Source organism: Cololabis saira, chromosome 3 (assembly GCF_033807715.1).
Source record: "Cololabis saira isolate AMF1-May2022 chromosome 3, fColSai1.1, whole genome shotgun sequence".
Classification (NCBI taxonomy): domain Eukaryota; kingdom Metazoa; phylum Chordata; class Actinopteri; order Beloniformes; family Belonidae; genus Cololabis; species Cololabis saira.
Window position 1 is genome coordinate 24,691,051 of NC_084589.1, and position 25,953 is coordinate 24,717,003.

Below are 25,953 nucleotides of genomic sequence, written 5' to 3' on the forward strand. Positions count from 1 at the left end.
AGGTCTGTTCGCTCTTTGCTGCACTGGACGATGACACACGGTTTCTGTTTGTCTACATGGTTAGGGTTCTTTTGTGCACTAGGATATTAGGTTTCCCAGGCACTTCTGTTACATGAAAAATGTGATGAAAGGTTATTTTCCAAACCAAGCTTCAATGGTGTCAGGCTCTGAAGAGCAGAAGCCTTTTTGATAAATGGCAAAACAAAAGTCTTGAGGAAACAAGAAAAAAAGTCCAGTTGCCTTCTGTTCAAGGCTTTGAGGATTATCGTGACCTGGATGACTGAAATCCTTCATCAAAAACAAACTAAGAAGAAACAAATCCATCCTAGTTCTATGTCCACAGTCCCAGTTGATCCTTACATTAAGGAGATGACTTCTGACTGATGAAATAAAAATGTTGGGAAGCGGAGGAAGAGACTGTGACACCTGTTTCTGTTTATTGAAATGTTACAAATTAATATTATACTGTAAAGATTAAAACTAATTATATTAAAAAAAACATTCAGTGGATGTTACATGGTTCAATTAATTGCTATAATGAAAACTAAACTATTGTAGGTTTGTTCAAACGTTATATGTTATCCACATGCAAACTGAAGGGCTGGGCCATATTTGATCGACGTTACTGCCAATATGCCTCTTCCACAAGAAATGATCACCATTCTTTTCATCAAACTGGTTGACATTGTGAGAACCACCACACTCTGGTTGGATATACAGTACTCCCTTGTTCTCCTCACTATAATATGTAATATAGAATCTATTTTTTCCTGTTCCTACTGTACTTCCCCTCAGTGTCTCTGGCTTATGACAAAGCAGAACATGGCATTGAGCAAGTGAATCCCTGGAATGTTGTGACCTCAAGGCAAATGAAGCTCAGCCTTTATGCTTATATATCCAGACAAGAGATACTGTGTTATAACTGTTCCACTTCACTAGAAATCTTCGGTAATAAAGTGAAAACTTACTTCACCCAGAAAAGAAAAGGACAGGAAGCATTTAGCTGACTGTATCTGGCGATTTATGGGACAGATCCGTGCAGAAGAGTTAAAACAACACCTGTAACTCTGGAGAAGCTGAGCCCCGGCCCAATATAGCCCACTAAACAGTCTTGGTTTATTAACAAGAAACTCCAAAATAAAGTTGCTCACAACAAAAATTGGAATGAATATGTATATTTTCTCCTTACACTGGGAACAATTTCACAATTAAAAATGATCAGATAAAATGTTAATGCACTACATATTAACATTTTATCTGATCATTTGAACAGGTTAAGGGTACAAGCCTATGCCTGGTACCTGTGACTCCCCATCCTTCAGACAGCATCAGGAACCGTCATTGATCAGCGGCTGATCAAGCGTGGCCATTAACCATGCAAGCTGATCTAACGGTTGGAGGAAACAAGATTCCAACAAGTGCTTTGAGCATCAATAACAGAGTTCTTTTTATTCTCCTGGAATGCCAGATATGCTTGATTTCATGCCTTTGGGGTAAAAGCACAGAGCCTCATTTTAACAGCCGCTGTATGAAAATCAAACCTCACATTGGCTCGAGGGAAAACAAGTGGCTGCCATGTCACAGAAAGTTAACTTAATTTCTGGATTTTTCCGCATGACAACCAGAAAAATGCCAGTCAGTAGAGGAAAATGACTTGGTTTTCTTTCTGGAACCCAGTGGTGGTTTGCTCTTGTTCCATATTGTTTTTTAACTTTTCTTTAACACCTGTTTAATCTCCGTAACCCTATAATGCCAGATACTGTATATCATATTTGATGCATGAATTTCAGGACCTTTGTAGCATCCTCTTAAAACAGGAAAAAAAAAAATATATAATTAAAAAAAAAAAATGTAAATTTGTATTCAATGATAAGGAAAATAATTTAGAAATGGTTTTAATACAAAATGAGGTGTTCATGATTCCAATGTATAATTAACACTTTAAATAAAGAGAAATCTGGGATTTCTTTGTTATTTCATGTCAGGTTTCAAAGGGCTTAATATATCCACAGTCAGGACCATTTCTCTCATTAGTGTGATAAGGAAACACTGAGACCAGAGGCTCGTTTTTTCGGTTGGAACGTGAATACATTACTCATGTAGACCACGAGAAATCCAGAAGACCATTGGAATCAATGTTTTTGTGACTTAATACAATTTAATATCTAAAACTCAACAGTGCCTCATTTTAATAGTCAAAAGATAACCTTTAGTGTCAAATTTAAGCTCCAGCTGTGTGACTGTAGAGCATTTTAACCTCACAGTTGTTTTGTGTTGTGAACTGTTTTAAATATGTTTGTTCAAGGCTGGATGTTAATGAATCATTTACATTTGATGTTCGGCAGAAAACAAACCTGGAAACATTTTATGACATGTCCTTTGGAAATAAAAGCGTAACATTTGTACAAGGATGAAAAGCTGGAGCTGTAGTGGCCCTTCATGCACTCAACTGTTTGACAACATTTCTCAACTGGATGATTTCAACTGAAAAACTGAGCTTGAATCTTAACAGTCTTTACAATACAAAAGACAAAATGTTTTAAAAACTCACAGAAATGAATATGAAAATAGCAGAACATTTAATTAATAGTACTTGGTGACAAAATATTAAGTTGACATAGTAAAATGTTAATTCACATCCAATACCACGATTTGAAATGTATTGAAATACAGAAGGCACAGGTTAAATCTCCTTAAAAGGGCTGCTTTAACTTTAGGATGTGACTACATATATATTCATTCTCCAATTGCAAGAAATTAATAGAAAGTTTTTGTTTTTCTTTTATTCATCACAATATGTTGTCCGTCCTTATTATCAATGTGCTTTTTGAATGCTCTTTATTCAACTTTCCAGATGGCGATCTTGCCATCACGCCGCGCAGAGCCACTCATGACATAGCGATCCTCTGCAGAGCAGAGCGTCTGAATGGTGTCTGAATGAGCCTGTAGCTCCTTTGCCACCGTGAGACTGTCTGGGTCCACCACCAACACCTGGCTTCTTAGTTGATCATCACACTGACCTCCAACACCGCTCCGTCCTCTGCAGCCCACCCAGATCTGAGAAGATAACATTTAGAAATTAATAAGTGACAAAAACCAAAGTCAAAGCTAAAATGTTGATTAATGAGTACCATCAGTTCAGGGCAGAAAACAGCACATCCTTTACAGGCTCATATTCATCAAAAAAACAATAATGCAACAGTCAGACAATTCTCATCAATTAACCTGTAGATCAGTTCATCAGTTTGAAAAAAAGGAAGAACACTCAGATTATTTCTCTGTCAAGTAACAGGTCACCTGGTTTTTGACGCGAATCATACAGGTGACTCCTGAGCAGCCGGGCAGGGAGATTCTCTTGGATGGATATTTGTGGTTGTTCACCTGCCAGAGACACAACTCCTCCGAGTCTGAGCAGCCAGTCCACAACTGCCCTCGCTGCAACATACCATCATTTTAAATCAAAGGTCAGAAGACAAAAATATTCAAAAAAATGTATTTAAAAATGTTGCCAGTAAAGTCTAAGTTCCAGTGGTCCCAGTGGGAGCATAGGAGAAACAATTGAATGGTGATTTATGAAATTACTGAATGGCTGTGACCAGAGCTGCCTGGGAGATTTGCGAGGCCCTGTGCGAAACGGCCTGGGGGGGCCCTCGCGAAATTTTTGGGTTTTTTGGGTCGGATCGGGTGTCCATATGCGCAATTTTAACTCTCCAATTAGCAAAATACTGGATACCTTCCCCTGCCTCATCATCATTTGACTTGCCTCGACGCGGGGCCCCACGGCTGCTTGAGACCCGGTCGGATTGGTGATTTTTGTAACAAATTTATCAAACAAGCCTTTCAGAGAGACATTAAACTCTTCCATTTTCTTTAGTTTTTTCTTTTTTCATCCCCTGATGGAAATTTCCTGAATCTGTCTCGTTCTCTCGACATTGTGTGACAGTTTGTTCCAACTCCCCCGTCTGTATCAGAGCAGCTTGTGTCTGCGCTTGGTCTGATCAGTTGTATTGAACAACAGACACGCGCATCATTGCACATATATTTATTGATATGCACAGACTAGTACATATTTAGGTCTGTAATGGAATGTGACTGTTGATATTTATAAGGGAAAAAACGAAAAAAAAAAAAAAAAAAATTTTTTTTTTTTTTTTTTTTTTTTTCAAAAACGGCCCATAGCGCGAGGCCCCTTGGGGCGCGAGGCCCCGTGCGGTCGCACGGTTCGCACACCCCTTGCGGCGGCTCTGGCTGTGACTATCCTTAAGTGACCTTACCTCCGGGACGAGAATAAAGCAGCTGAAGCTACTGGGCATGCTCCGCAGGTCATCAGGCAGAGTTATTCTCCTGTGTGGTGCACCACTCTTTCTCAGTTCCACAATACTGTCACTACAGCCTGCACATACACAGACAAAAGGCATCAGAAGTGTCCTTACAAGGAAAGTAGACTACTACTAACGTTTGTGTCTTCATACATTTGAGAGCACCCTAATGGAAGAGCCATTTACAAAACTGGAATAAACAAAAAAGGTACGCTCAAGATGCTACTGAGGACTGCTATTATGGTTCTGAGTGAGCGCATCTATCTGAATGCACCAACCAAACTGCCTAAAAGAACTTAAAGCAAGTGAGAAATACTGTTATGCAAGGAAAACACAAACTGAAGGGGTTTACTCACAGCACCACAGGGTGCCATCATGGATCTGCATGGAAGAGAGACGGTCACAGCTGAGGTGGAACTGTCTCCTCACTTTAAGACTGGACGAGTCCCATTGCAGGATTGTTCCATCACAGCTGCAGGAGTACGTGTACTGACTACGAAACAGAGAAAAGCCTCGTTAAAATGTGCTGCATGAGGCTCATTTACACATTTGACATGTTTAGAAGACTGCCATCAGCACTTCATTATCAGATAACCATGTCTGCACCTGCCGTGATGATCCCTGGTGTCCACTGAGAGGCCTGTCACTTCATTTCTGTGATCAGTCAACTGTTTATTGCAGGACATGCTGTGAGTGTCAATGATGTAGATGACAGAGTCCTGAGAACCGATCCACACCTGCTCCTGGACCAGTCCAATCATGCAGGTCTACAAAGAAGATGGTGTGATATAAAATTTCAGTTTCAGCACAGTCAAAAACAGGCCCAAAAATCACTTTCTAAAATTATGGGTCTGTACAAGTACAAGTACAAACACATGGTAGAAATGTATGAAATTTGTATCTCATAATGGTAGTTGCAAGAATATTCAACAAAAGGTGTGAAAGATATCTGCAGAGTTTTACCTGTGAAGTAAAGTCTGAGAAATGCTCCAATTTAAAAACACACAAACCACATTAAGGATATTGTGAAACACACATGGAAGCTACACGTAGTGCCCTTTATTGTACAACTACGATTAATTTGATACATTTTTTATTTATAAACAATTGTATACAGCCACGGCAACCATAATGTCATATGACCAAGATACGAACTTGGAATTTCCAAATAGGAAGAGAAAAAGTAAATTGTCATTTCTTTAGAAGTTCCAAGTTTCCAATTTTACAGCATTCTGAAAGTAGGAAACGTATCAAGTTAACATAAAACCTGTCTAAAATGTTAATTAGCAAATTTCAAAGTACACTGAATAGAGCATTCTACATTTGTTTTCAAAGATATACAAACAGATTATGAGTACAAATCTTTGGATATTCTCTGAAAAACTCCCAGTAACAGAGGACATGTCTGCTCTCACCACTTGTGTCTCTCCAACCTGGATGGAGTCCTGCAGCATCGACCAACTGGCTGCATCAAATACCACCACTCTGCCACCACTGAGAGCCACCCACAGTTTAGGGTTCATCTCACCCTGCAAATCATTGCAGGTCAGCTGACCTGAAAAGAGACAAACAGGTGAAATTTGACGTGAAGTAGATGGCAGGTAGCAATGGAAATCTCTCACCTGTTCACACCCCTTCATATTGCATTCTTTCTTTCTTTTTTTTAAACCATCAGTCTCATTAGATTATACAGGTAGACCTTCAGGTATTCAGATGTTTCATCATCTTTGCAGTCTCTCATCATTTTCCTTCGTGTACCATGTGGTTTTTCACAGTTGACCATTCAACAAACCAACTGTTGCAGAGATATTTCTGTTTTTGTGGTTGTTAAGATAGGGACTTCCTTGCAGTAGCAATAGTTACAGTGCTCTCAGTTTAAACAAACAGAGGAATTATTAGAGGTATATCATGGATTTTTACAATGTGCCACTTTAATATTAGACTCCATCATATCAACGAGGACCCTCTTCGTTTAAGAAAACAGTGACAACGTATATAAATGCTACCAGAATGACAGTGAAAACATGTATTTTATAGCATATGAATTTTGCTTTTTTGTTTCTCCAAATTAAGAGCATTGTGACCATTATCTCCTGCAATAAATACATAAAATACACAAAGTACGTCAACTACCACACTTAAACAAAAAAAAAGAAAAGAAAAAAAGCTTGTTAAATTAAACGCTACGAACTTTGGACACAACTATGCACCTTTGAAGACTATAAACTCTCCCTGACAATTTATCTTCTGTGACCATCCAAATACAGAACATGACTTTTTAAGAATGAGTCATGTAGATGCTGAACGATTAGTTTCTGTTTCATCACAGTGCAGTCAAATATTCCTACCAGTGCTGTGGCAATCTTTTTTTATTTTCCAATATTCTTATTTACTATCGTGTGCAAAAGTTAGTGCCCTCTCCTGTAATCTATCCTTCATTGTAAAAAAAACATGTTAATGATGATGTTAGTGGGTCTTAGTAATAGGCAAGCACAACCTCAGATGTATAAAAATAGTAACTTCTTTCCACAAAGCCATTATTTACTTAAAAAAAAAAGTAATAATATCAGCAACACCAAGTACTCCCCTGTTTCCACATGATTTAGGAGCATAAGTTTCAACCAAATGCTGCTATCATCAGTCTCTAAACTGATCAACAGCAGGTGTGCAGAACCCGATAGCAGGACATGTTTTACCAGTTACCTGGTGTGAAGCAGGTGAAACGCATAAACAATGGTCTTAGAGAACAACTGCTGCTGGATATCAGTCTTGAGTAGTTAAAGATTATTCACATGTAAGAAACCGTTCAATAGAAGTGCCAATCTCCCCAGTGGTGGATGTCACAGTAGATTTTCCCCGAGGTCAGACATACAAAAGAGTCAAAGGGCTACATCTTAGAGCCTACGGGCCTCAGCAAGCATGCAGACTGTTAAAAATCAATTATAGTTAGAAGAAGACCAGGAGAAAGCCTCTTCTGTCAAAAAGACTATGGAAACACATTATGGAACAAGCTCTGCAACAACTGTGCACCGCTTGTGGCCATATTTCACACGCCAGCAACAATGAAGCTCACTCATACAGCAGAGGTGACGAAGAGACTCAATAAAGTTAGTATGGAAGAGAATATAGCAGTGACCGAGTAAGAGATCAAACGTAAGCAAATCTTGTCACCAAGCTAAAAATACCAGAGTTATTTTGTGCTGCTTTAAGAGAGATGTGCAGAAGCACATTCCCCAAAACCCCGATGAACTGAAACCATCTTTTAAGGAAGAATGGACCAAGATTCCTCCACAACCATGTGAGAGACTGATGTCATATAGGAAATGACTACTCAAAGTACTGTTACTAACATACATTAAACTGGGAAGAAAAATAAGTTATTGCATTCATGCTCATTAGGACCATGTATCCCTAGAAGACAGTGTCTTGTGACTTCAGCAATTTGCAACAGATACATAGCTACACTGTCTAATAAACAGACAGAAAAACTTTTTAAGTAGCATGAGACACATGGCAGTTTCCGAGATGAGATACTAATTAAATTTGTTAAGACTGATTTACCGTTAAGTGCATCCATCTTTGAAGCTCTGGACAAGTAGAAAATATTTTGCCCGAGTTATATGTATCTAAAGACAATATGCCTTTTCTACGACAACATACAGGAATGTACACTTGTTCTGTTTTAGCTTATTTACTGTTTGGAATAAAATCTGAGACGCAAACCACAACGAAGAGCCATGTCTGTGACTCAGTCTACATATTACAACATTTTCAGGTTTATATACACAATAGTGGCTAAAATAAATAAAAAAATAATACATATAATAGTGACACACACATACTTTAAAGTGAGATACCTGGTGTGTATAGCAGCACATGTACCGTCTGAGGTTCAACCAGGTCCAGGGACGGGTTGATCTTATGCTTTAGAGTCTCTGAGGTAGTTTTAGGCACCATCATGGGCACTGGTCAGAGACAAGAACCATTAATTGTATGAATTCCTTAAAAAAAAACAAAAAAAAACATTTAAGTGGCATAATCATAATAAATCGCAAATTATTTTACCAAAAGCAAGTACTAGTTTCCAAGAGTGGTGAGATGTTTTTTTGTACGATGACAGAAAACTGCATGTTCTTCAGATTTGGGCTGTTGATCGACTAAATGCAGCTGTGGTTTGCATAGTGAACATTTTCTATATGTGTCTTCCATTTTGAAGACAAGATAGCTTAATTATAAAAAAAAAAAAAAAAAAGAAAAAAAAAGGCACAAAAATACTAATATGTTAATGTCCACGACAGCAACAATATGCAGATATAATACATCAATTAGAATTGCTGCATGATCCTAAAGGGTCACGATCACTTGATTTAAAATCAGAAGGTAATTACATAAAAATATAATTATATATTGTATGCCAAATAAAAACACAAAATAAGCAGGGAAAGGATCAAACCAGACCTTCATACTTGATTTTATCAAAATAAGCGAGCTTTGTGGCAGCAGAGATGGACCTTTGAGTCTGCAGACAGCCAACAACAGCATCCATCAACAAGACATTGGTCAGAGCCTGAGTCATGTACTGAGGGTCCTGGAGAGGCAAAAAATGAGTTCATGTCGGGAGAGAAATAAACCAATAAGTTGTACAATAAAATATAAATAAAAATATATTAATGGCTTAGCAAGCCCAAAGACAGACGGCCTCATTCATGACATCCTCATAAATCTGACAATAGAACTACACAGCAATCACCTCCTCATTAAACACCTGCTCCGGATACGTGACTGCTGCCTAAAACTTGGACTTGATCGTAACAACGTGTTTATGAATGTGAATCACCTGCAGATTGTGAGCATTCTCCCTGTGTGCATTAATTAGTAAAACTCCTGACCCAGGGACCACCACCTGAGGGGATGTGTAGGTGCACCCTCAACCTGCATGTCTACATGTCTCTATGGACTTGGCTCCTGAAATACTCCTGAATTAAAATAAGTGTACTATGTTTTTAAATTATTGTTATGATTAAAATGTGTTTTAGAAGGTAATGTGAAAAAAAAAACATTGAAATCAACTGTAAATGTAAAGTGATATTTATGTTCACTCCTCATTTGGAGGTCTGACACAAGCTCTACGCACAGTCATAGATTTTGTTTGCACCAGTGAAACGTTTTCATGGATTCTGAACAAGCCTACAAACATTTGTTCTGGTTATATTAATGAACAAGCCCCGGAGTCTTTTGGCCCAGTTGGACATCTGCTCTGACCCACTATATGTTAAAATGCATAATGTGCAGGAAGATATGAGAAAAGTTTTAGATTTAACTTTTCTGATGACAGATTATTATCTTCATCAAGTAAAACTACTACATTACAAAAAAGAATAGCTCCTGTGACTCTTGGCGGCCGCTTCAGCACTCTTTGTCCATATTACTACACATTGCCATGCCAGATCTGCCAGAACGTGATGAGATCTTTAGTTCTTTGTACCTTGTGTTGGTCTGCCATCTTGCGTCCAGCCCACATCTCTTTGACCACAAGGTTCCAGAGTTCAGTCTCCGTCTTCAGATTGGCCTCAAACACCTCAGGCCTGCTGGCCGTCTGGATACGAAGGGAGGGGATGCGAACAAGTAGAAAAGGAGCAGAGGCAATCTTCACGCTCTGTAAAAAATTGGAAGAGGAACTCATTGAAACAGGAGTCTGAATCCCACAGAAGTGAGAAAAGTAATGAAAAACACTTTACCTGAATTTCTCTGAACTTTGTGATTTCCACAAACCCTGGTTGTCCCTCAGTAAGCAAAAACAGACGTTTCTGCGTCATGGCGATTTTGCCAACACCATGGGAGGTCTTGACACTAGACGATAACTTGTAGACACATTCACTGTTGTCAAGCTGGTTGATGACCTCAGAGGGCAGGTTGACGTCTTGCGCTTCGGCTTCGGCCTCCTTCCAGAAAGTGTAGAAGACTCTGAAAAGTTCAGGGTCTATCTCCTTTAGTTGGCCTTGAAACAGGAAGAGATGTTTGCATTGAATAATGTAAGCAATAAAAAACAACTCATGTTGACAAATCATGTCAACAACACCAACCATTCTCTCATTCTTCTTTTCACAGTTATAACTTTAAGTAATGGCCATAAAAAAAACTTCTGTGCAACTTTATAACTTGTCAGCAAAACTGACCTTTAACCTCATTAAATCTTTTTTCTCCTCAGAACACAGTGCAATGTACCAGATTAAAAGAAACATTTACATTGTGTTCCTGGAGCATAATGGGCAGAAAGACAGACGCATGTTGAAAGGGAGTCAATAGCATTTAAAAAAAAGAAGAAAAAAAAAACACCTTAAAAAAGTACCAACTGGAAAACTGCACAACCCCATTCCCAAGAACAGATTTAGTTCCACATTGGTCTAAAAATAGTGTCCATTGTTCTTCATGTGCGCATCCATGAAGCAATTAAGGGAAAAAACCTGCTGTTAATATTAACAAGCCATTCACAGCTGCCTGTTTTTACTTCCATCCAACCATGCCTGATTGCCTTTCACATCAGATTAAAACCACAACAATTTAGGGGAAAATATCAAGAGAAAAGACAAAAAAAAAACAAAAAAAAAACTCTTCTTTACAGTTCAGATGTTTAATGTGGAATAGTTCACTGGTCAGTATAGACTACCTGACCAACTTCACCGTGGGTTTACTCCAAATTACATTTATTTTATGACCTTCTCTCTTGCATTCTCTGTCAGCTCATTTAAAAAAAAAAAAAAGGGTTTTCTACTAATGGCTTATTTGTCATATGTAATTTTCCTCTGAAACTCACTACAGTTCCTTATCTTAACTCTGATGATATGACCAACTGATTTACACACTGCAGAAAAGACCACTTGAGTCTGCTGATAGATTAAGAAACTGCAGCAGTCACTTCTCTTACATTCTGCTAGTAAACAGAATTAGTAGCGTTTGGAGAGATTGTACATTTAACATTTACTTCTAGCTGTGTTTGAGTATCTTTAGTTCATCCAGTCTGACCAATATGCAATTTGGCACAATGCTGGAAGCGTCCATTCTACATTTAGACTTATGTCTTATTTGCTTAAGTAAGTGTTTGGGAAAAGAAAAAGGGAAGACTTGTTTACAATTCAGAAATCCATTCATGACACCTGCACAGACATGCCGTGATAATTAAATAAAAAATAAATAAAAAAAGTATAAAATTAGTGCAAAATATTTGAAAACAAACTTTATTCTCAACTCAAGATGTATTTTTTTTAATGTAAAAAAAAAACAAAAAAAAAAACACTCAGCTTTTAAATGTGCAGTCTTGAAAGATTCTTAATCAAAACAGCTGATTAGGGTGACGAAAGTGAAAATATGATCAAAGTAAAGGTTTTAGTAGTCGTTTCTTTTCAGTTGTGTGGGAGCAGAAAAGTGCTGTGAAGACTGAGTTCAGGTTTACAGACGGTAACAGATCGTCTACTGTAAAAGTGACTTGAATCCAGCGACTGTTGTAATTGATTCAAAAGTCTATCATGTAACGGCGGTGGAGAAATTGATCTGCAAGTTATAATGGGGAGTCACTTCTGTGTCCAACATGTCAACTCAGAGTAAATCTAAGAAAAGGGTCTGAGGAAAATGTCTTGAACATTTTCAAGCGACAGCTACACAACAAACCGAACCCTGAGATGACACTAATAACTCAAGTCTGATAATAGATGGCTATATGCGACTCATAAAAACATGAAGGAAAAAATTAAAAGTAAGAACATCAGCCTCTCTTACCATCAGTGAGAGCATCAAATAAACGCCGTATTGTTGCCACATCTTTAACAATTCCACATTCCTGAATGCAACGCACAAACTCATCCTGATGCAGAGGAATTCGTGGAAGTTGAAACTTCTTGACGTGGTTGTCAGTCTGGACCAGTGGCTTCTCATTATCCGTCTTCACCTGATGAAGAAAAGTGCCTATGATCACTGAAATTGATCGGTGACAGAAGTGGCGATAACCAGCCCATATCTACAGGACCAGTGGATGTGTGAGCCGACACACACCTTGAAGAGGAGTCTCTTGAGTTCGGGTCGTCTCTGGGCTTGCTGCCTCTCATCGCGGTGAAGTGAGTCCACAAGCAGTGTGACCAAGTGTGTGGGGAAAATGGCAGTGTCGGTCTTGTACAGATTCTGGAAATCACTCAGAGCGTCCACTCGCCTCGAACACAGCATGTTGATGAAACCACGCAGGTAGTAAAATCTATAGAGAAAAAATGATGATGTTTTACCTTAGTGAAGGCAAGCTTTGTAGTGAAATATAAAACTTTCAGTTTTTATTTTTCTTTAAAAAAAAAAAAAAAAAAAAATGGTCAAGGAAGTAATGTTAAAAGGAACAATAAAACTCTTAATACCTGGCAAGGAGAGAGGAATTCTCATTTTGGACAGAAAAAATATCTTTTCCAAGCTGTTGGATGACTTCACTGTAGTAACTCTGGACAGAGTGGAAAGACAGAGACACGGGGAAGTCCGCAAGTTTAAACACCTTTACGGGCTTAGGAGCTGTCCTTAACGCTGGAAATGAGAAAAGAGGAAATGCAGTGTAAGAAACACAGGAAAATGTTGGCAGGGGAAGGGAAGGGTCCGGAAACAGAAGTGGAAAATAAGAACATGAAATACATTCTTCCTCGTCACTTTGCCTAGGTCTTAACAACATGTGCTTTTATAAAGCGCGTTTTTGAATGTTGAGGAGGATTATCCAATGTTACATATTTTTGACAGCCAAAAGTATATGATGTTGTGATATCAGGTGAGGGTCAGAGTTGTGATGGACATTTTAAACCAGTGGGATAACAGTCGGATGTGAGTAGTCGCCTCTTTTTATTTAAAGAACAGGGAACTACCAGTCTGATGTGGAAGTGCATCATGGCACTGTATACAGACGGAGCAAACGCCATCATTCTTACCCTCACCAAATGTGACTGAGCTACTCAGATCACTAAGAGCAAGACGTTAAATAGTGTGTAAGGTCACAAAGGAAACCAGAGTAACTTTTAATCATGAAAAAGGTTCATGGTCCATTCTGAGAACACTAGACAACAATGACGTATTGCTAGGTGAAAGCTAATGGTCCAAAAAGAAAAATGCTGCCCGTCTGCAGTTTAATATCACATATACAATCCAATGCTCAAAGTACTGACCTTAGCCCAATAAAAATATTTAAATAGGACTTGAATTGAGCTTATTATGTTACATAAAACACCAAAGCGGATGTTGCTCTCTACAGAGGAAAAACAAATTCAGGCAGAACTAATCAAAAGTTAACAGAAATATTTAGATGAACTTATTATTTTAAATAATATACCAAAGAAAATATTCAAACACTTTTGCCTCTCAAATACTGAATTACTTTCCTCATTAAAAATCCAAGTGCAATATCTTTACTTCCTTAAGTTTTAGTCTCAATTGAAGCAGCATTAGACTGGTTCCATTTCTCTTGAATCTCACCCGTGTCCGGCATCATGATTCTGGAGAGAAGTGGGTTTCTTGGGAAGCTGAGGGTTTGGTCTTCCCCCAAGTTGGGCAGACTCATCCCCAGTCTCTTACTGAGCTTGTTTTCCATGCTGGAAGTCTTTCTCTTGGCTTGGATCTCCTGCATGGTGGGCCTGCGTGGTACTTCAATCATGGCCTTCATTCTGCAGGACACATGAAACAAACAGATGCTCAACTTCAATAGCTGCTTCAACTCTGTCAATGTGAACAGTATGAGTTTATGTTTAAACTACTGCTTCTGCATATTTTAAATCACTTCATGCTTACTAAGTGAATATGTTAAGTGGTCTTCTTGAGCTGTTAGCTGTATGGTAAATGTCAAGAAGATTATCAGTTACTTAAGATCAATACATACTTGTAAATCGCAGAACGAGTGCCAACTTCCATTCGTGTGAAGTTATCCATCTGCTTGTTGAGACGATCCCTGAGGAAAGAGTGGAAGATGTGTGTCTCCAACACCTGAAATAAAGCCAGGTACACTTTTTAGATGAGCTCTCTTCCAAGCATCTCACAGACATCATCTCATTTCATATCCAACCAAACCACCACTTGTGATACAAAGTTAGTATTTACCTTCTTGTAGAAAAGTTGCTCAGCTGGTTCTCTTGTTTTTAAGAACTGTTCACTATGAAACACTCGATGTGCATAATTCAGATGACTGCTAACATCCCTGTTCAGATCCAGACATGAAGCCATAACAAAACATGATTATATGCTTTTAGAAAAACCCGGTTGAGAACCCACTTGATCTTAGCATCCATGTCACCTGAATAAGTTGACAATCAGTTCCAGCGCAATCCTTTGGATGTCATGATTGAGGCTGTGTTGCCAGGCTCTTCTCTGTGCACGCTGCTCATTGATGTCAGTGCAGCTCGCACTGTGACACTGATCCAAGTCAAAATGTATCGACAGTGACCGGCATCTGCAAAAAAGATTCACATTCATCAAAAAAAAAAACCCACCTCTTGTCAAATTTGAGGGAAGCTTGCCGACGAAAAAGACACACGGTTCAAGTCTTCATTAAGTTCCTACTACTATATTTTTGGATTACAGTTATAAGTCTTGACATCACAGTAAAAACTGTACCTCTGTGTGAAGCAATCTGCAGCTGATGAAGGAATGTCAGGTAAGTCAACAGTATCAGAAGATGAGGTGGAAACACTTCCATCATCGATATTAACTAAGATTAAATCATCGGTTTCCTGGATAAAGAGTAACACAAATTAAATGAATGTTAATATGAAAAAATGAGCAGGAATTCAAGTTCAAACAGCCCAAAAAACTATTCACCTACATCTGAACTTGATGTACATTGGTTTCCCTATCTTTGTCTTTTCAAAAGAAGAAATTATTTCCAAACATTATAAGAAAACAGAAAAAGAAATTTGAATTGAAAAATATCCTATATACTCACAGCAGCAACCTCTGAAAAATGGCTGAGATGGCATCCCATGAGAAAGGCAGTTGGAGCCATAACAAAGTCCAGCATGCTTCTGGCCAAGACAGGGACATAAGGATGCTGCCATGACAGTGGCTGGAGAACAACAGGCAGTCATGGCAGAGAAATTAGAGAAAGAAAACAAAAAATAACAGGGTGGCTTGCTTAACCCATTAAAACCCAAGACACCCCCTAAACATGGGAACGAGCACACCCATGTTATATCAGCTTCATACGACTTAAAGGAGCTTGAGGCCGGATTGTGGCAGGATTTATGAAAAAAATCTGTATACATTTTAAGTTTTCTAGTAATAATGTCAGATGAAGCGTTCCAACCCCAAAAGAATGAGCCCTCTAGTGTATCTCTCCTTTGCCTTGAACAGGCTGTGTGCTGCAAAATGTGCTGCAATTCAGTCCCGAATTTCCCGCGCTGTCCTGCGGATGTGACGTCACATGGCGCTGCATGCGCGTTCTCCCCGTTCTCCCGTGCCGGCTTCACTGTTGGCTGCAGTACCCCCAACGGCCGTCGTGGTGAAGGGTGGCGCTAGAGAGTCTCATTTCTTAAAAGGAGCCTCAGACCCCGTCCACACGTAGCCGGGTATTTTTAAAAACGAATATTTCCCCCCTCCGTTTATAAAAAAATTTGCATCCACACATAACCGAAGATCTGCGTTTTCGACCACATTCATAACCTGTAGATCATCTGCGGCTCCCGGGAAGCTGCACCTTTGCGGGCACCGCGGCTCCGCGGGCACCGTAGGGTGCGCGTCGCCGCGTACCCTACGGTTGTAGGCTCTGTGTCGGTGTAACGCAGTAAGCGGTGGTCAAGACCAGAGACCATTTATTTAATAGCTGGGAGAACAGATGCTGGATCATCTGTAGTAAACAAAAGGCGCACGTCAGAGCAGATTTGTTGTTGTTTTGGCGCATAATGTGACGTTCGAAAACGCAAAACTCCGGTTGTGTGTCTACACGCATCTACATAAACGGAGTTTTCAAAAATCTTCACTTTGCCCGGAGTTTTTTTAAAGCTTCGTTTATTTGCGTTTTCGTGTGGATGACAGGTCAAAACGTAGGAAAATATCTCCGGTTTAGCAGATATCCGCAGATATCCGGCTACGTGTGGACGGGGTCTCAAACTCCTTTAAAGAAGAATTGTGGAGGCCTCAACGCACTTTAACGTTATAACTTATTTGAAATTTTCTGAACCCCCCCCAAAAAACAAACAGCCAAACAAACAAAAACAACCCTTTTTTGAAATGAATCACCAATTTCCAATAACAGAGCTGCAGATGATTTTAAACTGACCTGAAGGAAAATCAACAAGCTCTCTGCCACCAGAGTGAGTCTGGCCCAGTCAGCAGAAAATAACACAACTCGCTGCTCCTGCAGGAGACAGGATAGTACCTACAGAGACAGTGAGAAAAACACAAAACATTTAAAGGGGACCTATTATGAAAAACACGTTTTTTCTTGCTTTAACATATATAAAGTGGTCTCCCCTCAGCCTGCCAACTCAGAGAAGGAGGAAAGCAACCAAATTCTGCAGTGTCTGTACAGCCGCCCGGATGAGCCATCCAGTGTGATGTGGATCTACGAGCCGTTCAGATTCTGCTCCCTTTCATTACGTAATGAAAATGCGATTTACATCGGTTGGCCTCCAATGCGTGAAACCACGCCCACAACTAACTCCGCCAGCCGGAGCTTTCGCCATTTTTTCGTAGCGGTGTATCGCGTCATTCAGGCAGCCAATCAGCACAGAGCCTCATTATCATAGCCTCCCCGCCCACTCAGAATCCCTCATAGATAATGAGGTTAGAGACTGGGAAGATAAAGACATGGCTCAGAGGCTGAATTTCTAATTTATTTAGCAAAAACAATAAAAAGCTTATTTTTAAGACATTCAAGGCCTGTTTAAAATAGGTATTAGATTCCATAATAGGTCCCCTTTAATGTGAACTTCTTCTAGTCAGAATGTAAACACAAAGCTATTGTGTATACCTGCAGTAGCTGTTGCGGCCTGAGGCAAAGAAGAGGCAGGTGTAGCTCCAAGTCTATCGCTGGGTGGTCTTTGTCCTCTCTGGATGGTAACGTGATGGTCAAAGGACGCAACGTAAACATCTGGAAAACCGAACAAACAAGTCTGTGTTGAGTTGGTGAAAATACATGTACAAGCACAAGTGAACACATGATTTATCTATTTATAAGAAGAGTCTTTCGAGATAGTTGTGTCTCAGTTACACTTCACACACACCAAATGTAGTTGTCCAGGTGGTGGAATTGGCACGAGTGTCAGTTTAGCTGCAAATTCCTTCACTCTCTCCTCCATGTCTGATAACCTGCAAATTCTCAGCTGATTCAAAAGACTAGTAAATAAGCAAAGAAAAACATTGATGAAGTAAAAGACAAAAGGGGAATGACAACATAATATATTAAATTATGCTAAAAATTAACCTGCAACAACCACTGTCTGTCAGACTGAAACTGACAACAGACGAGCGAAGCCACTTTAATTAAAACAATCAATACTTTGGTCCATTGCTGTGTTTCTCACCATGACAGACAGTCTTTTAGAGCAGTGAAGTAAGGATACTTGGATATGATACAGAAACCGTAAGCAGAGAAAAGTTTTGAAATCTGAGAAGACCCAGCTCCATTTTGATAGGAAGTTCCTTCCTGTGAAAACAGACAATCAAATAGTTACTGACCATCATTCAAGTGCTTTTCTGAGCCTTCTTTAGCTTACTACAACATTATGGGCTACAGAGTTGGCTTGGATTGTAATATTAAAGTGAACTACTTTGTGTATTACAGGTATAGTAACCCTGTTTACCAGTATTGGACGGTAGTACTGCATTACTACTCCATAGGTCTTGTTACCGAAGACATCCGTGAAAACAAGGTAGTGAAATTGCTCATTTTTCTGTTCATTGGTCACTTGCAGGCCACCTAATGACAAAAAAAAAAAAAAGAATAAGATCAATTAAAAACACAAACATGAAATATAATCAAATTATATTCTCTTTTTACATCTAAAAAGAACACAGCTAAAAAGCACAAGAGTGCAGATTTATGGCTACAAGCAGCAATAAATTGGCCAAGAGATGCATTTCTTTGATTCACCATCTGGAACAGTTCATATGTCAGTTTCGATCGGCTGTAACAGACAAACTAATTGAAAAACTGAATTCTGTCTGACAAATGTTGTGAGACTTGGTGAGAAGATCATTTATATTCTGGTAAAAAAAGTGGTGAAAAGATGCTCAGAATGAATAAATGAAAAGATAAACCTACTGACCTACTGAATGAAATGACAAAGAAGGAAGTGGAAGATGATGATGAAAACAGCTGGCCTCTACTTATTACATATTTTTGAGCTCCTCAACTATGACTAGTCTTAAACAAATGGATATGTGCTTTTCAGAGGATTAATGATTCCACTAATGTCAATGTGATGGTCCACATTTCACTTTTATTGACAATCTAACCAAATTTAAACACAACACTTGGTTATATTATGATAAGAAATGCAATGTAGGCATCTTACATTAATAGTCACATCAAATAATATAACAGTAAGAAAAGAAACTTCAATATACATAGTAAATTCACATATTGCATGATGCTTCTATAAATCCAATTGTCTGTGCCTGTTCCAAGAATTTGATTTTTCTTTTTTTTTTTTCCCACCATTCACAATGCAGAAGCTAGTACTTTGTCCCACTAACGGTGAGCTCAAATTCTTTCCATTCAGATGTAATTACTGACTTCTGTTAATGTGTCTTTGTTTATGTGGATATATAAACCTTATACCAGGGAAGCAGAGCTGAGGCAAAGCCATAAGGTCGATGTCTTTTGGCACACTGACATCTTCATTCGCTCCTCTTCCTTCTGGCACACCCCCACCTGCAGAAACAACAGTGACTAAAATAATATAGGACAAAGTAACATTAAACAATAATGCGGAGTTGGAAACAATTAAGATGGAGAAATCACAAAGCAGCAAGCTTGAGGCTCTGCAAATAGCTAGTACTTCACAACAAACAGGTTTTAATGTAACAGGCGCAGTGATGTCTTGCTCTGCAATTACCGGACCTTGAGTTGCTGTAGCTAAATTAGGTTGTTCCCTCTTTTTCCTAAGAAAGGAGCGTCGTCGCTTGGCACGTTTCGGCACATCAGTATCAGCTTGAGGTCTGCTGATGAAGGGAGGTGCCAGAACATGAAGAACCTCCGGCTCCAAGAGCATCGGCTCTGGACCTCCGGCATCGTTAAGAGTCTAAGGGACAAACAGAATGGAAGGATTACTTTTTAAGCTTTGACATTCATTCAGTGTGTCTAAGTAGAAGATGTGAAATGTACTATTTAAGACTCTAAAATAAATATGATCCGTAAAAGGTTGCAGAACTCAACCTAAAAACACATCAGCCCCTCATATGAGTCAACGTATACTTGGACACACCTGGCAGACTTCCTGAAGTTTGTCCCCGGATGCTCCCACCACCACACAGGCTTCCAGTATCGCAGGAACCAGATAGTCCGCCATCACTGAAAGAAGTCCAGAAACCCGTCAAAGAAGTTGGCCTACTCAAACTTGCTGGATCACAACCACTGAAAATGACCACAAAAAAAAGTACATTTCAATATGCAAGAAGAGTTATGGAGAGGAAAAAATAGATTGTAGCTGTACTTTTTCTTGTGTTGACAAGACCGACACTCGTGTACTGTCTTTGATTTTCATCTCAACTGTGTGAAAACATCTGCTACATAAAGTCACAACACGTGATGGAATAGCTGTTCCAACTTATTATCAGAGATGTTCCCATCAACAATATGGAAATGGCTGCTGATAGGAAAGGGGAAAAAAAAAACAAGTCTGCGGTTACATTCCTCACCACATAAAGAATCCAAACCGTAGGGTGTGAGAATGGCCTCTTGGCACATTGTAGTAACTAAATGTTCCTCGAATAACAGGCTGACTTTAATTTGATTTTATCATCAGAGATTTTATGGTCGAATTAAAATTAGTTCCACATTTGTTCCTGCAACAGCTGCAAAAGTTACTTGAGATATCCGCAGTAGACTTGTTTTTGCACATCTCTCTATGGCTGCCTTTATCTATACTCACCGTGGCTGAAGTTTATCTATGAAAACCACAGTCTGTATATAAAAGCTGCACATAGCTACTGGGCTAAAAACATACAACCAGCCAACATCTTCAGGTGCAGAGGTTGCTTGGGACGAACTCCAAAATAAATCTGCCACCAACAGACTGCAATTCAAAAAGTATCAAGCATCTCTATAAACTATTCAATCATTTCTTCCCACAACACATTAGTTTTCTAAATTAAATAAACAAAGCATATGCATCAGCTCAGAAGCTTAGAATACTGAGAAAAGCAAAAGAAACATCTGTACAGGCTAAGAACTATAAATTAATGGTGGAGGAAAAGTAACTAAAATATTTAAGACAACATTTAATGCAACACTTAAAACAGTATCACTCTGCAAACATGTTCAGTGTGAAGCCAACAAAGGCTTAAATGTTAAAAATAAAGATAGTGATGCATATATCCTGCAACCTCATTATAGTTGACAAAGCCAATATAAGCAGTTAATTGTAACAAAAAGTAAAGTGGGAAGTTTGGAAGTAATAAAGATGCTGTGCATAAAAATATTCATAGGTTAATTGATTTTTAGACAGAGATACAGTATCTCTGCCTAAAAATCATGACAAATATTTACTGTACCTCTGATACTACAGTACACGTTTTGACATTTCTACTTTTGGTGCTTGGAAAACCAATGGCTAAGTGGTATCCACTTTCCTTCCCTTTATTTCTATGCCCTGTTCCTCTTTCCTTAAAGCCTGGTATCCGCAGTAAGGAGAAAATGACTTTTGATCAAATGTTCCTGATGTTCCACAAAATGCAGTCTGCTCTTGGAAAATCAAGCTCATGTCTGCAAAGGCAGATGCAAACATGAGCAAAAACTCCACAAGAAGGTGGTCTATTAAATATAAAGACATGCAAACATACATTCCACCTTTGAGCAACTTTGTAAATATATGGCTTCATCTTAATGCAACTGATTTTCCTTCATGCATTTAAACTGAACAAAACACACACCTTCAGTGTCAAGAATATAACAACAAATAACCCATTATAAAAGCATTAAACACTTGCAATGGATTTTTTTCTATAAATCTTGTCCATGAATGTGATATTATTACCATAACATACAATGAAGTCATACGATGCTGAAGGAGAAAAAAAAAGAACATTTCCACATCAAACCATAACAAACAGTTTTAGATTTGAACCAGAATATGTTCATAATATGTCATAAAGTTACATGAACTTTAAATCTCTGGAAGCTGAGTTGGCCCAGCTTTCATTCAGACTGGAGTTCTGCACCATCTGAAGGAACTGTGCCTTTGAAACACAAGAAACTAGTGTGAAGGCAAAGAGGGCAAACAGACACAGACAGGCATTCACAGAAACATCAGCATATGAAAGGGGTGACTGTCTTTTTGAGATCAAGCTGGCCAACCGAACCATGATTTTCAAAAAAAAGAGAGAGAGGGAGAGAGAGATAACATCTGACCTGCAGAATCAATTAGTTGGAAATAAAATGTACAGCTTTGGAGATGTGTGCCTAGCAACACATGACACGTGATGTCTCCAGGTTTACAAGTCTGCATGCCATGACAGAAATGTTTGTTTATCAAGGTTTCATGAAGAATTGTAAATGTTCTGTCCAGTTATTTCAATTTAGTGCAAACAGCTCTGTGATAAAACTGGTACCATGTAGTTAAAAATAGATAATTGAGAATATGCAGCATTGCTGTTCTAAACAATACTCCTTTCATGTGATAAATAATAATAAAATAACAATACATTTTATTTGGTGGCGCCTTTCAAGTCACCCAAGGTCACCTTACAAGAATAAGAGCATACATATAAGCGTAAGCATAACATACAGCATAGGCATGACAAGCAAGCATAAAATGACAACAGGCAATATAATCCAAACAACATTAACTGATATTGTGGCCACGGAGAGAGTATGCCAGTTTGAAAAGGTGAGTTGAAGTGGAGTCTGAAGTGATGTAAAAATAACCTTTTGTAGATAAAAACTATCATTGTCAACTTCAGTTTGTAATTTAGTAAAAATTGTTTCATGTTGTTGTGGCACGTGATGCAGGACGCGTTGCACAGGTGAGCTGAAGTGCTGACACACAAAAACGATCACATAAACTCTCTAAATTAAGGCTGATTTATGGTTCCGCGTTACACCAACGCAGACTCTACGCCGTAGGGTGCGGGTCGTCGGCGTAGGCTCTGCGTCGATTTAACGAAAAACCATAATTCAGACTTTTTAAGCCTTTAGTAAACTACTTGCCTTCCGCGTCTCTCACCCCGTCACAGACTTGTGCGCGGCTCCTCCGCGTTCATGACGGCAGTCTGGGAAACCCTCGCAGCTCCAGCAGCTCCAGCCTCAGCTGTCTCCAGCAGCTGAATGGACGCAGTTCCCATATTCACCAGTTTCCTCCTTCTCTGCTCCGACCAGCGCATTGATCTTAATCACAGTGCAGCGGACCCCTGGCGGAATAATCAATGCCTCGTTGCCGCCACAACTATAACTTTATACAATCAATTGTGCAGTATCATATCTATACATTGCTATACAAGTGTCGATATGCGAGTAGAAAATAATCTGGAATAACTTTGTTTTAGAATCAAAAGCAAAGTGGTATGTGCCACTATAGAGGCTCAGCACTCAGCACTATAATTTGATTGTTGACATGGCAACAAAATAAATAAATAGGTATAATAAATACTTTCCTGCTTAGAATTGTGTTATTTTAACGGAAGAGTATTAGGGTCAGGCAGGAGAAAAAATATTTGAGAGGGGAAGATTTTATTGTGCACTTCAAGAAAAAAGTCGAAATGTCGAGAAAAAAGTCGAAATGTCGAGATTAATGTTGAAGTACAATTTCGAGAAAAATGCAAAATGTCGAGAAAAAAGTAGAAATGTCGAGATTAAAGGTATAGTCTGTAATGTTGGAGAGCTAGCAAGATTTGAAAGTGGCACCTCCTCTAAGCCCACCCAAACGTGCGTCCTGCCCACCCAATAAAAGTTATGGGGATCCTTTATTTTTTTATAATTTTATTTTTTTATAAATATAAAAAAATATCACAGAATATCTGTACCGTTTCTGATTGGGTGGGCACTGCACATCATTTTTAGACACAACAATGAACGCATACTTAAAATAAAGGCATCTGATTGGTTCTTTCCCCCCTGCCAAGCCTCTGGTCCTCTGACCAATCCGTTTCATTCGGTGCGCAAAAGAGTTTTTACAGGATTAAAGCTTTTTTCTCCACATTTCAACTTTATTCACAAAATTTTTACTTTTTTTCCTCAACATTTCGACTTTTTTCTCGAAGTGCATAATGAAAAAAAAATCACCTCCTCTAAAATATAATTTTTATTTTTCTCCTGCCTGGCCCTAATAGGCTACTCTTCCGTATATTTTAGGCAGTTATCGTCTGTATTTTATTGTGGAAAGATGAAGCAGGTGAAGGTGTACGGAAGAGTATTAGGACCAGGCAGGAGAAAAATAAAAATAATATTTTAGAGGAAGATTTCTTTTTCATTATGCACTTCGAGAAAAAAGTCAAAATGTCAAGAAAAAAGTCGAAATGTTGAGAAAAATGTTGAAGTACAATTTCGAGAAAAAAAGTCGAAATGTTGAGAAAAAAGTCAAAATTTCGTGAATAAAGTTGAAATGTTGAGAAAAAAGGCAAAATTTCGACTTTATTCTTGAAATTGTATTTCAACATTATTCTCGACATTTTGACTTTTTTTCTCAACATTTCAACTTTTTTTCTCGAAGTGCACAATAAAAAAAAATCTTCTCCTCTCAAATATTTTTCCTCCTGCATGGCCTTAATACTCTTCCGTAGAAGGTGCGCTGTAAATCCACCCAAATATATCTCTGTTGAGCATATAGTGACATTTCTGGTTTTAAAACACTGATCTGTTTTGATTTCAGCCTACTTGCATAACAGTGATGGACATTTTTTATCACAGTCGAAGTAGTAAAGGTCATGCATTGATCAGTTCAATTAAAAGTGGGGTCAGTTTAGTAGCTAATGAATAAAGTCGCAACGTTCTGTATTAATGTTTTCTTTTCTAAAGCATCAGTGCCAGGTATCAATTCTGCCATCAAAACTGCTGTATTACTGTCCCTTACTGCAGAGAAAGTCAGTAGTCTATTCTTTGAATCTGGACTCTGTTGTAATGGATTGGATTAAATGAGTTCCAATGAACTGAAAAAAAGGAATATAATTTAACTGAACTGGACTGTCTGTGATTGGACTGTATTGAAAATAACGTTTAGCCAATAAGACCAATAACAATATTTACATTTTGGCTCATATTTTGAGAACCATATTGACTATTGGACAAAAGATCTTCTTGCCCCTCGTTTTTTCTAAACTCACAGATCAAACTCACTCATTTGCACCATTTTCAAAAGACTGCAAGTGAATGTAAAACAAAGTATCCCCAGTTTATGGCCTGAGATTGGCCTAGTCAAGATATTTTCATGAAGTTTAGGATACTTAATCTGCCAGTCATGCTCAAGTTTTCAGAAGGAATTTTGACTGCACAATCCATTTTTTTTAAATCAAAAGCACCAAGGCGAGGTTGAGTATGGCCTTGAAAAGTTTGGAGCAGACTTTTGAAGTCAATATGAAATTTGACAGGAAGCAAGCGGAGTTGTTGGAGAACAGGAGTGATGTGATTGATGGAGTTCTGGAGACAATACGAGCGGCTGAGACTGAGTTCTGGACCAGTTGGAGCTTCTAGATGGACTTGTGGGGGAGGCCGAAGTGGAGGGAGATGCAGTAGTCCAGGCGAGATGTGACAAGAGTGTGGACCAGGATAGTAGCGCTGTTGGAAGTGAGGGATGGACAGAGGCAGTTAATATTGCAAAGATGGAAGTAGGCTGACTGGGTAACATTATTAATGTGGGTTTGGAATGACGAGCTGTCAAAGACGACACCCAGGCTCTTAACCTGAGTGGAGGGGGAAACAGAGGAGGTGTCAATGGAGATGGTGAAACTGGGAGTCCTATTGAAAGCGGATTTTGAACCAACAAGGAGGACCTCAGTTTTATCACTGAGATCACTTGATCACTTGAGAAAATTGGAGGAGAGCCAGGATTTGATTTCCTGTAAACAGACACAAAGGGAGGCCTGCTAGGTTCTGGGGACTGATCAGGAGCGGATTGTGCAAAGCACCATGGACGACCCTGAGCATCATTCTACCACGAATCATTGAGGAGACTGAAATCGTGATAAGTAAATAAGTTACCTTCAGGGATTAATAAAGTATTTTTGAACTGTAAATTTCACTTGTTAAAGAGATGTAAAGACATGGCTACAAAAAGTCACTTTTAAAATTTTCAGTCTTAGGAGATTCACTCTGTTGGAGCAAATTCTCACTGTACAATGAATGCATAGTGGATTGCATCAACCCATCCTGGCCTGAAGATGGAGTTAGTTGACCATTTTATTAATTTTTTTCTATTTACACGTCCACACAACCAGACAATATTGAAAATCAGTTTTAGTTAAAAGATTGTTCATACTAGTA

General features: G+C 38.8%; 1 protein-coding gene across 4 annotated transcripts; it reads right to left on the minus strand.

Moving 5' to 3' along the window:
* Window positions 1-1,196: 1,196 nt before the first annotated feature.
* LOC133430812 (DENN domain-containing protein 3-like) lies at window positions 1,197-22,824 on the minus strand. Of its 4 annotated transcripts, none has more exons than XM_061716757.1 (28): window positions 22,690-22,824; window positions 19,748-19,896; window positions 19,384-19,564; window positions 19,102-19,194; window positions 18,122-18,237; window positions 17,843-17,964; window positions 17,543-17,654; window positions 17,290-17,409; window positions 16,597-16,695; window positions 15,265-15,384; window positions 14,937-15,052; window positions 14,617-14,772; window positions 14,424-14,520; window positions 14,206-14,309; window positions 13,806-13,993; window positions 12,713-12,872; window positions 12,366-12,561; window positions 12,093-12,261; window positions 10,058-10,317; window positions 9,805-9,975; window positions 8,778-8,907; window positions 8,177-8,284; window positions 5,735-5,874; window positions 4,926-5,086; window positions 4,676-4,812; window positions 4,275-4,393; window positions 3,298-3,435; window positions 1,197-3,057 (listed from the first exon to the last, which is right to left on the minus strand). In XM_061716757.1, the coding sequence occupies exons 2-28, from the start codon at window positions 19,829-19,831 to the stop codon at window positions 2,839-2,841; spliced, it is 3,816 nt and encodes a 1,271-aa protein (XP_061572741.1). In that variant the 5' UTR covers window positions 19,832-19,896; window positions 22,690-22,824; the 3' UTR covers window positions 1,197-2,838. The 4 variants fall into 4 exon arrangements, with proteins under 4 accessions (XP_061572741.1, XP_061572739.1, XP_061572740.1 ...); XM_061716755.1 differs by having other exon boundaries at window positions 22,706-22,796; XM_061716756.1 differs by having other exon boundaries at window positions 19,748-19,833; window positions 22,690-22,794.
* Window positions 22,825-25,953: the final 3,129 nt, after the last annotated feature.